The sequence below is a fragment of the Catharus ustulatus genome, chromosome 7 (assembly GCF_009819885.2).
Source record: "Catharus ustulatus isolate bCatUst1 chromosome 7, bCatUst1.pri.v2, whole genome shotgun sequence".
In the NCBI taxonomy this organism is placed as follows: domain Eukaryota; kingdom Metazoa; phylum Chordata; class Aves; order Passeriformes; family Turdidae; genus Catharus; species Catharus ustulatus.
Window position 1 is genome coordinate 23,163,457 of NC_046227.1, and position 15,121 is coordinate 23,178,577.

The following is a 15,121-nucleotide window of genomic DNA, read 5'->3' on the forward strand; positions in this document are numbered from 1 at the left end:
GGTCATTCTGCTTCTACAGAGCCTAATAAAGATGTGCAACAGGTTGGGATAGGGCTGGGTGCTGTGCGATGGTCACAGGCTTAATTGTCGCTGGGCCAGGGACTATTCAGAAGGGCACAGAGGAGTCAGGAATTTGGCAGAGCTGTGGTATGACTTGGTGCCACCAACTGCTGGAAATGCACTTACCCTCCCCAAAACTCTGGGCACTGCAAAGGAACTCCATGACCATTGTCCTGGAGGTGGAGGGACCTGGTGGGGACTCACCAGGGCTCTGAACGCCAAGGAGACCCCAGGACTGTGCTGATGATGCTGAGCTGGGCAAGGGGCAGGCACGGACACCCACGGCCAGCAGCACTGCGGCTCGGAGAGCCGGACGCCAGGGGACAGTGCCGGTGCTGATGCCGGTGCCGGACAGCGAAATGCAGAGAGATGCTGGTGGGCGGCCGGGCCCGGGCAGTCTCCAGGCAGTGTCCGAGCCCGCTCCCAGCTGGGATGTCAGCGCCGTGTTTGCGAAGAGTTAAGGAGGCGGAAGAGGCAGGAAGCGGCCCGAACCGCTCTCCATAGAAACCCGCGGCCGTGATTAAAGTCTGATGCGGGCCCGATAGCGGGGGGAGGGAGGGGGGGGCAGCGCCCGCTTTAATTACAGCGGAGGAAATTGCTGGAGCCGGGGCCCCAGCCCCTGCGAGTTGCCTGGAAACTCCCCCCTCCCCCGCCTCCCCCGGCCCCTGCCCGTCCCCTGCCCGTCCCGCTGCCATTTATTCGCCATCAGCTGCTCCCTGATAAAGTGGAATAATAATAATAATAATAGGGGCAGGAATATTAAAACATGCAGCCCGCGGGCCGCCCCCACAGCTGCCATGAGACACGGCACCGGAGCGGTGCCACTGCTGCTCAACATGTACCTGCCAGGTACGGGCGGATCCCTCGGCCGCTGCCCCACGGCAGCGCCGTGCACCGCACAGCACCCAGCCCCTGCCCGCCCTGTCCCGCTGAGGCCCTGGGGCTCTCCTCTGCCCCATCTCCTTCCAGCGCCCACCCTGTTATCCTTTCTCCCTCTGTCCATTTTATTTTCCTGCCTTCTAGCACCACAACCATCCCTTTCTTCTTCCTTTCAGCTGTCCTCACAGCTTTCCACACCTGCACACTCATCTTCCCGTCCTTCATCCACCCACCGTCGCCCTTCTCTTCATCCATCTCTTCATTCACCCTTCTTTTCTTTCAACCCATCTTTCCACCCACCTACCCACCCACCCTTCCCCTGTTCTTTCATCCATCCTTCCACCCCACCCACTTGTCCCTGCATCCCCCTTTCCATCCCTGCTACCAGCCAACCCCTCCATCTACCCAAAGTGCCTTCCACTTTGAGAGCAGTTTTCCCATCATCTTATCCATTACCTGCCCTTCCATCTGTCCATCTCTCGTACTTTCTTTCCTCCATCTACCCACTCACCATCGTCTTTTCTGCCCTTCTATCCATTCACCCATCTCCTTCCTTCCTTCTATCCATCTATCCATTTATCTCTCCTTTCCACAGCGGTCCACTCCCCAAATGCCGACAGACATTCTTCCTTCCACCCACTGCTCCTGTCACCCATCCTGCCACCCACCTGCCTCCTCTCCCTCTCCTCCTGACCCACAGCTCTCTCCCTCACTCCCTCTCTCTTCCCTACCCCAGCCCACGGGATCTTCTATTCCTATTTAAAAGCTTCCCCGGCTGGGTCGGAAATCGGATTTCCTTTTTCCTGGACGCGTTTCCTGGCTTCGCCGCAGCGGCGGGGCAGGCAAGGGGGAGCGGCCGGGGGCTGCGGGGACGCTGCCCGCGGGTGGGCGCTGGGGGGTCCAGCCCTCCCTCCACCCCACCCGCGCCCCCTTTTTCCCCCAGATCCTGTCGGGGAAACTTTGTTCAAAGACGGGAAGAGCCAGGCGTGGGGGTCCCTCAGCCCCGGCGTGCAGAAAGGTAAGAGCAGCGCTGCCCTTTCCCCTGGACAGGCCCCGCTCCCCTCGGCCGGCACGGAGCGGGGAGCCCTCGGGCACTCGCATTCTCTCCCGCCCAGCAGCCACCGGAGACCCTTTCCCGTCCTTTGCCGGGCACTGTCCATGCAGGACACAGCCACCGCGGAGCCCCCGTTCCCTGCTGATGCGAGTGCCTCGGGCTGGGAGCATCCTGCCGTCAATTCCCATGGGGACTGCGGCGAGCCCCGACGGTCGGAAGCTCCTGTCCCGTAGCATCAGTGGGGAGCGGGGTACTCATCCCCCCGAGCCCCGCAGCGGGGAGAGTGCAGGGTCCTAACTCCGGTCTCCCAGGAGCTCCGGGACATCCGACGAGGAGGGAGCTGCCAGCCATCCCGGGAGTGGGGAGGGCTAATCCGGGCTCGGGAGATCCGTTCCTGCGAGTGGAGAGGAGAGTTAAGACCATTCGTGAGGGAGCTGCCAGTGAAGTGCTGGGGCTCGGACAGGGCTGGGAAGTGATGGGTCTCCGGGAACCGGAGCCATCCACCTGGAACAACCCGCGCAGGAGTCACAGGCATCGGCCAGTGCTGGCCAGGGAGCAGCCTAGAGCCTGGCTGGGTGTGGAGCAGCACTGTAGTGTTTGGGTCAGTATCTTGCCTTTTTGCTAGGAGACAGAGACCAGGGGTGCTCCAAGCAGGAAAAACGGAGCCCTGGTTTAGTGGCGGGAGAGGGAGAAAAAATGGAACCGGGGGAATCTTTTTGCCTCTGCACTGCAGGCTACCCAGCCGTACTCTAAACACTGTGCTGCAGTGAGAATGATCTTTTTGGGTGCCTGGATATTTCCTTAGGGAGCTCTCAGGTGCATTATCGTGGAACCCTGTGGCAGGCAAAATCGAGCCTCACCACCTCACGTAGATGCACCCTCCAACAGCTCCCTGACCTCCTTGCATGGGGTGGAACACCCACGGGTGGGAGATAGCTGGAGGCCAGGGTGGGGGCTGTGGTGATGGAGAGGAGGCAAGGGCTGCAGATGCACCCTAGGGAGGAGAGATCCCCCACCTTGGTCCTAGGATGGGGAATTAGGAAATACAACACCTTGGAAAGACCTGGGCTCAACCGCCTGGCTGGCATGTTTTAGTGGAATGGGGATGGTTGCAGAACAGCTGTTCACTGCTTCTTCTAGAACAAGATTCAGGGAGTGCCAGATAAAACAGGTGGGTCTAAAACAAGCAGAACAAGATGCGGTTTTTGTGGGAAATGTAGCAGAGCTGTAGGGCTTCTTGCTGCTGAGGTCATGGGTGCTAAACCTCTGCACGGGGTCCAAGCACCTTTAGACAAAATAATGTTAGAAGAGCACAGGGATAACTGCAAAGACACGTCCTCTGCTCTGAAAAGAGCCTGTGCTGCAAGGACCGGCAACAGGAGCAGTGATGTGCAGGGAATGCTGCTCAGAGGAGGTAGAGTGGGGTGTCTAGGTAAGTGCAGGGCTGCTCTGCAGGATGGCTGGGTTCCAGCAGCAGGACTCCTCCTTGTCCAAAGGTCCAGACTCCCTCTCCTCTCATGACCTCTGCCCAGACTCGATGGAGCATGTCCTTGTGCCTCACCATGGGCATGTCGAGGTGTGTCAGGCTCCAGTGTGGGCACAGCCTGGCACAGAGGCACCACGGGCACCCACTGAGGATACTTCTCAGTGCAAGCTGCAGATGCAATGGCCATGGCTCAGGGGGGACATTTTTCCTCTGGAAATAAGGAACATCATTGTCGCCTGATTCAAAGCCACAGGAGGTCATGCTGTGCCCTCGTCTCTCCCTCCCCTACACCTGTATGTGTCTCTCTGTAGTGTAGTTCAGATCAGTGTTGCATCCTGATTTGAGCTGACCATGGAGACATCTGTGCAGGGCACAGTGTCCCTAGAGCAGGGGCTGTGTCGTGACACCAGCCCAGTTTCAAGCAGACATGGCAGTGGGGAGTATTTGTGTTGGGATAGATCTGGGTTCTGCCAGTTAAAGAACAAGGCCACGTCCTCCCGCGAAAACAAATGAGCAGGTATTCAGCTTCAGTGGTGTATGAATGTGGGTGGGAGGAATGGGGAGACTCTGAGTCAAGACCCTCCAGATCCTTGGGATGGAGTAGGAGTGCTCAGAGGTCAACACTGCAACCTGTGTTGACCTCTGAGCACTCCTACTCCATCCCAAGGTGCAGGGACATCTTCTCATACCTGGGGTGTAGGATGGGGCTGGGATGTTGCAAAGGAGACATAGCCTTGTTACCACCTTACGTGTCTAAAGCAGGGAAGATATGATGAGGTGCAGCCAAAACCTGAGTGCGGGAGAGGGCAACATAGCAGTGGGTCAAGGGGATTGGGGCACATCCTGTCCCTCACCCTGTGCCCTGGGAGGGAGCTTTAACTCTCTGGGGCCTGGCCTTGCAGGCAGCGGGCAGATCCAGCTGTGGCAGTTCTTGCTGGAGCTGCTTTCGGACCGCGCCAACCTGAACTGCATCGCCTGGGAAGGCACAAACGGGGAGTTCAAGCTCATCGACCCTGACGAGGTGGCGCGGCGCTGGGGCGAGCGGAAGAGCAAGCCCAACATGAATTATGACAAGCTGAGCCGGGCACTGCGCTACTACTACGACAAGAACATCATGACCAAGGTCCATGGCAAGCGCTACGCCTACAAGTTCGACTTCCACGGGCTGGCACAGGTGTGCCAGCCAACCACCCCTGATCACACTCTCTACAAATTTCAGGGCAACCTGGCACCACTGCCCTTCTCGGGCATCTCCAAACTCAACCTCATGACCTCGGGAGTGACACCAGCTGGCTTCTCCTACTGGCCTGGCTCCAGCCCATCCCTCTACCCTGGGCATGGGCTCCAGCCCTCAGCCTCGTTCAGTGCCATGGCAGCCTCCCACCTCAACAACATGAACAACCATTACCATTAGAGGCTCAGCTGTGCCAAGTGGATGCTCCATGTCCCTGGCAGCATGGGGCTGTGGATTTGGGAAGCTCAGTGGGGAGGGATGGGGGATGGGATTGTGCCCTGCTCTCACTTGCCCCCTTTTAGGTTTGACATGGTGTGGGGGATAGGGGGCTGCTTGCAGGATAGCTGGGTTGGTTCCCTGATGTGGGTGGCTGGAGGAGGGAAGTCACCTGAATTTAAGATGAGGAAGTGTCCATGATCCTGGGAACAGATGTGGATACCTAAAGCAGGGTGTGAATGGAAGGAAAAACCATGGGCTCCTCTCTTGTCAGGGACACTGCCCCACCTTTTCTTCGCAACATGCTGCTCACTCCATGAATGTCCTTAGCTCTGCCCCCAGCCTGTGCCTGCCCTCCCATTCCCTGCAGAGAGGAGCCAGGAGCTGGGGCCCCAGGGCAGCTGTGTCCATGAATGAGGGTCCCACTGAGCAGGAACAGGGAAAGAGAATCTTCCTTGACCACTTGGTGCCCTCACCTTTGTCTCCAAAGGCTTCCTTTTCTCCATCCCTCCTATACCTGCTGCCTGAAGGCAGCTTCCTTCAGACCTCAGGAGAAGCCTTGTTCCAGAGAGCAGATGCTTTTTATAGGTTCACTCATACCCAGGGCAGGGATCTGGGGTAGGAGGTACCAGGGACAACTGTGGGGCTCTGCCAGTCCTCAGGGCAAGGCCAGAGCCTGGAGGCAGCACAGCCTGGTCTCTGCAACTCTGCCCTCTCCCGAGTGCCCAAGGATCACACCAAACAGTCCCTGACACTCTGCATACAAGCCCATGTCCTGCTCATCACTTCCAAGATAATGTTCCAGTTTTACTCCAGTCTTAGCCCCTCACATGCAGGGCTTGGTGGGACACCCTCCATAAGTGGGAAGAAGGGAGACACAGTGCAGGTGGTGGAGAAAAGAAGAAGGGATGACAGCAGGACTGGGAGCCCCAGGCACCAAGGGGCAGCCTTGGGTCTCTCCTCCTGGGTTCAAGGAGCTGCCCTCATCCTCTGGAGCAGGACTTTGGCCCAGTGGATGCAGAAGAGCTGGGCACACTGAGCTCCGCACTGGCTGGAGGGTGGGATTGGTCTTCAATAAAACAGAGAGGTGCTGTGACCTGTGTCCTCTCCTGTCTGAAGGCAGCTGGCAAGAGGGGGAGCCACCCGGCAAATCCTCTCCCATCTGAGCCAGAACACCTTCAGGGTTGGGGTGGGAAGGATGCATTGTCTGCATCATCTTTCCTTCAGGCATCACCTCTGGTTCTTACAGTCCTTACAAAGAGATAGGACAGAGCTGGAAACCTCTGGGTTACTTGAGACACCCCTTCAGGGAAGCCACATATGCTGTTCTCAGGCCCCCCGGCTTGCAATAGGGATCAAATTGGCTGTGTAGGGGGAGTCATGCACCTACCCAGCCCATGGAAGGAGTGGTCAGCCACCTCCTCTCCTTTCATGCCCCAGATCACGGCAGTTCCCAGATCTGGGGGCTCGATGCTGCCCCTTCTGCATCCCTCCAGGTTCTGGTCACTCTCATAGCCTTGGTGGCATCTGCTCCAATGCATCCTTACTGCCCTAATCAGCTTAAGGGAGTGGGATCTGATGTCAGTGTGTCCTCTGGGGAGGGCTCAGGGTGGGAAGTGGGGGGACCTGATGCTGCTAGCAAAGAGCACATAAGAGCAGAAGGAGTTGCAGGGGCGGGGCAGGGGGCTATCCCTACCTCCAGGGTTTCTGAGTGTTGCACAAACTGGTTCCTGGGACGGCAGGGGGGGAAGTGAAGGGGAAAAGAAGTAGATACCTCCACACAACCAGTGCCAATATAGGCTGGAGACATCCCCTGCCCCAAAGTTTCATTTTGCAAGGACAAAACGGGGGAAATGGCCACAACTGGCTCCCTCAGAGATGGGGCAGAGGGCTGTGCCCTTGCCGTGGAAGCCTGCTTCAGGGCTTAGGTAACTGCGTGACGCAGGGCAGGACACGGATTAAGGGATGTGGGTCACTAGTAGCTCCTCCCTTCCTCCCCCTTTCCCGTCTCTCTGCCAGCGTCCGCACTAGGGAAGCCCAGGTGAGCCCAGCCCCCGCCTCACACCCGACCTTGCAGCCCGGATCGCTGCTGGATTGGAGGCGGGACGTGCCAGGGAAAAGGGGCACTTACCTTTTTGGGAGAGGGAGGACCGCAGCACACACCAGTGCAACAGGCTGCGGCTGGCGGCTCGTTCGCTCTGCTCTGAGCTCAGCTGGCACAGTGCCACCGCTCTGTCCCCGGGGTGCCACGCCAAAAGCCCTGCGCTCCCCAGGGACGGCAGCCAGGACGGAAGCGGGGAGGAGAGACGGGGAACACCCATGCGGGACTGCACCAGCGATGCTCTCGCCTGCCTGAGGATGCAGCCGGTGTCACCATGGCAACTCGGGATGCTCCCATCCCCAGGAGCCACCTCCCCTCACGACACGCTGAGCTTATCGGAGGGCTGAACAGAGCACCACCTTCACCTAACCCAGCCACCCCCTCCCCAGAGCCCTACCTGACCCAGTCCACCAGCAGCGCTGCTTTCTGCAGGTTTCTTTAGTCACCCAAACCATCAGCTTGGAGCAGACTGCAGCAAAATCCTGCCAATGGGCAAGCAGGGCCGAGCCCAGCACAGCTTCCCCTGGAATATCATCCCTGGCCCTAACCAGGGGTGCCCAGCCCGGAGGGCAGGTGGGGGAGCACTGTCTCTGGCAGTGGGGTGCACCAGCCGGTGGGGAGCCTATTTTATGGGGCTGACAGCTGCACTCAGGGCACCCATGGGCTTCCAACCTACCTGTGGGACTCCTTGGGTGCCCTGTGTAGGGTCAGATGGGGAACACAGTCCCAAAAGGCTTCAGCCTATGCTGGGAAGACTGAGGGAGCAGAGCACATGGCCTGGCAGCTTCTGCTGCTGCCCTGTAATTAAAGGAAGGAGGACTTTTTTTCTATTAAAAAAAAAATAAAATCAAATTTATCTTTGTATCTGGCTTTGCTCAGAGGGCAAGAGGGTTGCCCTGACCTCAGCCTCTTGCCATCGTGGCAGGTGACCCCTCCAACTCCTCCAAAATCTTCCAGCCCACCTATAGTGGATTAGTCCCTCTCCTATTTCAGTGAAGTCATGTTGCCACTTTCTTCATTTCTCATGCTGGGAAGAGCCTTTTCAGTACAGGCAGGCCATGTCTGCCCTGGGGGACACAGTCTGCCTCCCTGCCCACTCTCTGCACCTCTCCAGCTCTCCCAGTTCCCACCTGTTTTGTTTTCTCCTCATGCCAGCTGCACTGGCTCCCCAGCCCCCTACCCCTAAGCTGCTGACTCACATCCTCTCTCCAGACACCACCTTCTTTTGGCCTGGCTCCCTGCAAAGTGCTTCGTGACTAAGTGTGGCTCAGCCAGAGCCTGCAGGTGCAGGCAGTCAGGCTCCAAAATCCCATGTGAAGTCCCTCTAAGGAAGCAACAGCGATGCTTCAAAAGATGCTTTGTCCCTTGGCAATGTGTTGAGTGCTGGAGCTGTACTGCCACCACATACCCAAACCTTGTCCCTGCTGCCACCAGCTCTCTGGTGCCCATTGGGTGGCCAGGGAGAGCGTCCTGCTGCCATTGCTGCCTTGCTGTACGCTGAGACCTTGGTGTGGACTTTGCTGAGGGCAGGAGCTGAGTAGCAGGAAGACTGGATTAATGCGCTAATTCCAGATTATGCTCTAATGCAGGACTTCTGATGATGGAGCAGTCCCTGTTCCAGCCCAGGGGACACTCACTCCCTGGGGCAGACTCCCCATTTCTGCTCTGGGTCACAGTTGATTCTGCCTGGCTGTCCCCTAAGGAGCTAAGTCTTCAGAAGTGATGAAGAACTGCAAGACAGGCAGAGGACACAGCACAGGGAAACCTCCACACTCAGCTCTCAGTGAGCTGGAGGTAATAACCCAAACTATGCAGCCCTGGCCTTCTGCTTTGCCAGGCTCTGTGGCAGAAGGATTAACCATCACAGCAGGGCTCAGCCAGTTTCCCTTCCTCACCTGCCCCAGCCTCCTGGCACAGAGCTGTCCCCAGTCTATGCTCCTCCTTCCCAAAAACACATCAGCCAGGCAAGACCACAAGCCACGCTTTGGCTACAGTGGGAGCCAAACTTCTTGCCATCCCCTCCTCCCTTAGTCTCATGCCTGTCACTGGGCCACCCTAGGAACAGAGCTCTTGCAGGTTTCCATCCAGCCTGGATGTGTCTTCCATCAGATGAGACCTTGTGGCAGCATCCTGCCCCTCCCTGTGTACAAACAAATATCAGCTAATTTGGTCAGGGACCTGTCATATTCTCTCTGCCATGTGTTACCATCTCCCCAGGTCATTTTGCCCACGTGCTCCCCCACAGGCAACTGAGACTGTCATTAGCAGCTGTGACTGAAGCCCCATGGACCAGAGACCTGCAGTCACAAGCCATCCCCTTTTCAACAGAGCAGCAACAGCCCAAAGCTGCAGTGGACCCAGTGTTTGAGGAGCTCTCGCCGAGGGAGAAGAGGACCTCCCACTTCCATCTGCCTTGAGGAACATGTTACTCATCATCCTTGCAGACAAATGAGGAAAAGCAGAAAGCTGGGCCAAGGCAGGTCCTTCTCCAGCCATGCAGGTGCTGGGTCTGCATCATCCAGAATACTTTCCTCTCATGGAGCATCTCCAAGTCACTCTGGGGGGTGATGACAACTCTTAATAGCAAAAACACAACCTGCCTGCTGTTTGTCTGACAGAAGAGGCATGGCTTGCTAAGCTGGCTAACAGCTGCCTGTCACCTCTCCATGCCCCAGTGCCATGGCCAGCTGCTCTAGCCCATGGAGTTTGCTCCACAGACAGGGCAGTCAGGCAAGGAAAGCCCCATAGAACTTTTCCCATGACTCCAGGTAGAAACTCCCTTTTTCACATATGACTATGCATCCTTGGGATCCAGGGTGCATCTCAGAGCCCCGTGCACCTTTGGGAAGGAAGATAAGGGTGCTTTGGCCTGAGAAGAGACCTCCTTGGGGCAGCAGGGGCTGAACCCACTGCAGGCTGCAGTGCCCACCTCTGCTGCTGCAATGTGGAGCAGATGGGGCACTCACTGTGAGGCATGGAAAGGAGATGTGCTGCTGCTGGAGGAGGAATTTCTAACTAGGAAAGTACTGGGCTCCCTCACCTGGACTCCTGCAGTGATTGATCACTGATTTGGCCCTGTTGCTCTGCCTCTGAGTCCCAAACTCAAGGTGAATCCTCCCATCCCTGCAAATCCAGACACTGCTGGGCCCTGTGGCTGGCAGCCCCTCCTGAAAGTGTCTCAGTCCCTCACTGCTCCTCAGAGAGCACTGGCAGCTGCAGGGATCACAGGTTTGGAGACAAGCTCTATCCATTCCCCTTGATGCTGTCCAATAGCTGGCTCCTGAGTCCAGACCATCAATCATGCAGGAGCACAGGAGCCTGCCACGTCAAATTACAGTTACAAAAAGGGAAAAACCGAACTCCCTAGCCTGAGATTCTCACCCTCAGTACCCAGCCCTGCTTGTGTTCTCTCACAGATCTCCTTTGCCTTGAGGGGAGCAGAAAGCTCCCAGACATGGTAAGATTAGTGCTACCCCTGCCTCACTCCCCCCAGCAGCTCTACAAGGTCCTCTGGGGTAGGGAAAACCAGACATGCCTGCCTCCCTCCCTCCCTCCAGTAAGGTTCTGGCTGAGCCAATGATGCATATTTAAATGCAGGGGAGCATCTGAGCTCCTCTCTCATTCCTTGACATTTCCAGAGACTCCAAGCTGTCTTCAATTACCAGTCTGCAATTAGCTCTTCCTAAATCCCCCAGTGAGGTCTAGGACTCTTAATCAATGAAGCACAAGGGAGGAAGGGGAAGACATGGCCTCACTGCAGCTGGAAGCTTTGTAAAAGGCTGGGGCTTGAAGCTGGAATAACCCTGTGAGTGTCTCTAAGGAGATCTGAAGGGTGGGAAAATCCTCCAGTGCTGGGAGGTTGTTCAGCTCTAGGGAGGAGACTCCATAAAGCCCTACAGCCGGGAATAGAGATCACTGGACAAACACCACAGCTCAGGGTGGAAATAACTGGTACCAGTGGCTCAGGTGTTACCCTGTGATGCAGCAGAACACCTTATTGTATTCATCTCACCGTGCCTCAGTTTCCCTTTCTGGAAAACTCTGATAAGGGAGAGTCAGGGCTCTCCCAGTAGCCCCATAGGAGCTATAAGGCTCCAATTCCACCACCTGAAGCCCAAGTTACCTTTCTCTTGACAAGATGTGGATATGGCCAAAGCTGGGGTGGGTTGTGAATGCCTAGTGGCCCAGACAGCTCACCACAAGGTCACATGAATGTCAATCAAAAGGCACAGACAAGAGCATCCATTAGGAGAGGGAGGATGGGAGCAGCATCGGTCTTGTTGGGTTTACACAGCCACGGAAAAGCCTTGCACAGCACCCTGCCAGGTCAGCCCCGTCATAGGGACATCTGTGCTGTCTTCCTGGCAGCACAGCTTTGCCTGAATGAGCCAGATTGGGCCTAATTAGCAGCTCTGCTGATGCACACAAAGGTAGAGAGAATCCAGCTTACCCTCCATGACCTGCAGAGCCAGCACAGCTCTTCCCAGTGGAAGGGAGCCTGAATGCCTGGCTCAGAGGGGCTGTCAAGCACTGGTTGCAGACCCCAACCAGAGAGCATGTGCGGCAGCTTCTGCTAAAGAAGTCCTGGCAAATTCAGTACCTTGAAGCATAGCAACCAGTTTTTAAAAAGGCAAAGCTTTCCCATTCTCCACCCTCCTCCCTGGAGATCTGCAGAAGCACAGGGCTGGTAACAGGGAGAGCAGCACAGCTCCCACAGTCTGCTGCTGCCAGAAAAAAGAGAGCCCAGCCCTGCAGAGCAGAGGTAGAAAGGAACGAGGTGAGGGAGGGCATAGCTTCAGGAAAAATAAAACTAAATTTAAAAACATGAAAATTGAGGTGACATGAACTGTGGCATCCTGTTTAAATTCAGTGTGGCAGACAGGCATCAGGAATTTCCATCTGGAATGGAGAAAGTCAAGAGAGCTCACAAGGGTCCAAGAGACACTCAGGTAGACCAGGACTGGCCTTGGGCACAACAAGGAGTGAAAATTTGACCCCCAACTCACACTAGGGAGAAAAACCCCCTTTGGGAATCAGGGCCCCCCATCCCTCTTGGGGAAGAGTGGGTCATGACCAGGAGCTTGGGGTGCTACCCCAATTGCCCTTGCACCCCACAGCCCAGCAAGTCCAGGAGCCACCACCAGGCCCATCCAGGCCACCTCTTTATTCTCCAGTGAAGCAAAGCAAGAGGAGAGGAGACCCCCCTCCCATAGCAAGCCCCCTCCGTTTGGGCACCCTAGGCCTCCTCTGGCACAGACCCCTCTTCCCGCAGCAAGCCAAGGGGGGGAGGCATCACCCCCTGTTTCGGGGGCACACCGGGGGGGATTTACCTGCGGGGAGGGGCATGGGAGCCCCCCCCAGCGGCTCGAACAAAGGGGTATGGGGGCTGCTCCCGCGGGGTGAGGGGCAGAGTCGCCCATGCTGGGGGGGACCATATACCACACGTGGGCGGGGGGAATGGGGAGAAGGCATCGCCCGCAACACAGAAACACCCCCAGCCTTGTCCGCAATCCCCGCCTTTGTCTGCTCAGGCGCGGCAGCTCCAGCACCACGGACAGCACCGGGAGCGCTGCGGAGGCGCGGGGCGGCCCTGCCCGCGCCGGGGGACTCGTTCACATGCAACCTCTACCTGGGGCACCCGCCACAACCCAAAATCCGCCCCGCCCCCCGAGCCCCCACATCCATTTTTTCATCCCTTTCTTCTAGAGAAAACGCATCCAGGAGCCTCCGCTGCTCCGCAGCCTCCCCCTCCCCCCCTTCGCGAAGGTGGGAGGGACACCTCTCCCCCTCCCCGGTCTTCACCGCCGCCTCGGTGCTCCGGAGCGCAGCCCCCAGCTGGGGTCGGAGGCGGAGAAGGAGGGCAGTCGGATCCGGAGCAGGGAGGGTCCAAGCAGCGTCTCCGTGGAACTGATGGCTGGGGAAGGAGGAAGGAGAGGAGGATGCGGGGGCAGGGGGGGGAATCCGGCAGTCCTTCGCCTCCCCCGCCCCTCGGTGCGCTGCCCCTTCCGCCCCCGGCGCCGGGGGCCTGGTACCTCCCTAGCGGTCCAGGCTGATCGTCCAGTGCTTGGACCCGTCTCCGCCCTCGCCCTCGCTCTTGAGGTCCTGGAAGAGTTGCGTGAAGTAGTGCGGGTCCGCGTTGATTCGTAGCATCTTGGCGCTGAGGCGCTGGATGATGCCCAGGCAGCGCTCCCAGAAGCGCCCCTTGTCTCCCTCCACCAGGAAGGGCTTGAGCGGGTAGGAGATCTCGTTGCCCATGTAGGAGTAGGCGAGATAGAGGCAGGTGAGGAAGGCGGCCTGCAGCTCGGCCTGGCTCCCGATGTCTTCGCCCCGCAGCGCTTCCCGGCACAGTAGGTAGACGAACACGAGGTTGGCCGGGGTGATGAAGCCCTGGTCCTGCCAGCCCTGCAGCAGCAGCGAGCGGTCCACGCTGCGAAACCATGAGATGAGTTCGCCGGGGCTCAGCTCCTTCAGGCGGTAGCAGCGGCGGCACACGAAGTCCCCCAAGCAGCGCAGCAGCTCTCCGGTGGACGCCTGCACCACCACGCGGCGCGGAGACCCCGCGGGGCGGCTGCCGGCCGGCGGCGGTGGCGGCGGCGGCGGCTTTCCCCCGCCGGAGCCCGGGTGCAGCTCCTGTGGCGCCGAGGGCACCGTGGGCACCGGCACGGCTAGCGGGCCCTGCTTGGCGCCGTCGGCCGGCCCCACCACCGACTTGCGCAAGTTCTCGCGGTTGCGCTGCACCACCAGCGGGTCGGGCTGGCCCGGGGCCCCCCCCGGGGCCCCGCCGCCGGGCTTCGGCGTCACCTTCTTGGTGCTCTTCTTCTTCTTGGCCGAGGCGGCCACCAGCCGCTTCCAGGTTAGCGCCGAGATGAGCACGCCGGGGCGCTTCAGCCGGCTCTCGCCCTTGCCCGACACCCTTCCCGGCGCCTTCTCGGCCAGCAGCCCCCCGCCGCCGCCGCCCTTGCCCGAGGAGGCGGCGGGGGAGAGGGAGAGCACCGTGCCCATGCTAACGCCGAGCGGGACGGGCGTGCGGGGGCCGGGACGCCGGCACCGCCCATACGAGGCCGGGAGCTGCGGGGGAGGCGGCCCGCACCGGGGCCGCGGTGCCCGAAGATGCTCCGCCGCGCCCGCTCTGGGCTCCGCGCCCGCCGCTGCAGCCAGCCACGGCCCCGCCTCCCCCCGCCGACAGCCCAATCGCCGCCGCACCGGCCCCCGGTGCGCCCGCCCCTCGCCGGTGGGTGGTGAAGGGGGGAGAGCGCGGCGCGGCTTTGCCCGGCGGCCGCCGCCCCGGCGTGACCTTCACCGGTGGGGGGCTCGTTCGGTGCCCCTGCCAGGGCGGACGGGCTGGGACCTGCGACGCTGTCACAGGCCCCCAGCCCTTTGTGTGGGCGACGTGGGGGGGAGCCCAGAGGACAGGGGACACGGGAAGGGTCTAGGGAGGGATTCTGAACCCGGCTGCTCTTGCCAAGTCCTGCTCTGTTTTCTTACCTACAAGGGGGGGGATGAACCTTCCAGAGCCCCCTGGCCCAGTGGTGCTAGGGGAAAAAGAGCCTTTGAAAATGCTAGAAGAAAGGCTGAGGAGGCATGAGGATCAAGAAGAATGGGTGCTCAGAGGGTGGCTGGACAAGGCTTGGGGTGCATGCTGGTTGTGACTCGGCCACCAACATGAAAGGTTTAGGCTTGGTGGCCGAGCCTCATCTCTCCCGAAAACCAGCCCAGCCCTGGGCATGGCTCCACAGGGAGTCAGAAGGTGCCACGGGGGAGTGCTCTCATGACGTGCTGTGCAAGTGTGGGGTCCTTCACTCACCCTGCCTCTTCCTGCTCAGCTGTGGAAGGGAGATTTACCACCAGGCTCACGGTCACCAGCATCAGGCCGAAGTCAGGGACCTTGGAGAAACGGAATGAGACCACTGCCATGTTCCCAAGGCAAGACTTGCCAGTTCTGCTGCCCAAAGCTCCCAGACCCGCAGGGAAGGAGGGGAAGGAAGAGATGCTGCACTTCTGTGTCACTGCAAATGGTGTGCAATAAACCAGCCACGTGCATGAGCATAGATGCTGCTTCTCCCTCTATGGATCAGAGCACGCCATAGATGT

General features: G+C 59.0%; 2 protein-coding genes and 1 long non-coding RNA gene across 3 annotated transcripts in view; 1 reads left to right on the forward strand and 2 right to left on the reverse strand.

Moving 5' to 3' along the window:
• The window catches only part of LOC116998573, a 30,757-nt gene extending 22,923 nt beyond the window's left edge, over positions 1-7,834 (reverse strand). The window contains exon 1 of the long non-coding RNA XR_004418433.1: positions 7,061-7,834. This is a non-coding gene — a long non-coding RNA (uncharacterized LOC116998573). The remainder of the gene's footprint in view (positions 1-7,060) is intronic.
• FEV (FEV transcription factor, ETS family member) lies at positions 766-6,025 on the forward strand. The gene is made up of 3 exons (XM_033064379.1): positions 766-909; positions 1,883-1,957; positions 4,382-6,025. Exons 1-3 carry the CDS (start codon positions 858-860, stop codon positions 4,891-4,893), a joined length of 639 nt encoding a protein of 212 aa, XP_032920270.1. The 5' UTR covers positions 766-857; the 3' UTR covers positions 4,894-6,025.
• A 4,345-nt stretch (positions 7,835-12,179) lies between the features above and the next one.
• Positions 12,180-14,134, reverse strand: CDK5R2 (cyclin dependent kinase 5 regulatory subunit 2). Its single transcript, XM_033065398.2, has one exon. It carries the CDS (start codon positions 14,030-14,032, stop codon positions 13,067-13,069), a length of 966 nt encoding a protein of 321 aa, XP_032921289.1. The 5' UTR covers positions 14,033-14,134; the 3' UTR covers positions 12,180-13,066.
• Between the last annotated feature and the right edge of the window lie 987 nt (positions 14,135-15,121).

What these genes read in the sequence shown, in the direction of transcription:
- CDK5R2 (XM_033065398.2), bottom strand. Translation starts at nt 14,032, where the DNA reads ATGGGCACGGTGCTCTCCCTCTCCCCCGCCGCCTCCTCGGGCAAGGGC.
- FEV (XM_033064379.1), top strand. Translation starts at nt 858, where the DNA reads ATGAGACACGGCACCGGAGCGGTGCCACTGCTGCTCAACATGTACCTG. An exon ending in GCTCAACATGTACCTGCCAG is followed by an intron (nt 910 to 1,882) that starts GTACGGGCGGAT and finishes TTTTTCCCCCAG; the next exon opens with ATCCTGTCGGGGAAACTTTG. An exon ending in CAGCCCCGGCGTGCAGAAAG is followed by an intron (nt 1,958 to 4,381) that starts GTAAGAGCAGCG and finishes CTGGCCTTGCAG; the next exon opens with GCAGCGGGCAGATCCAGCTG.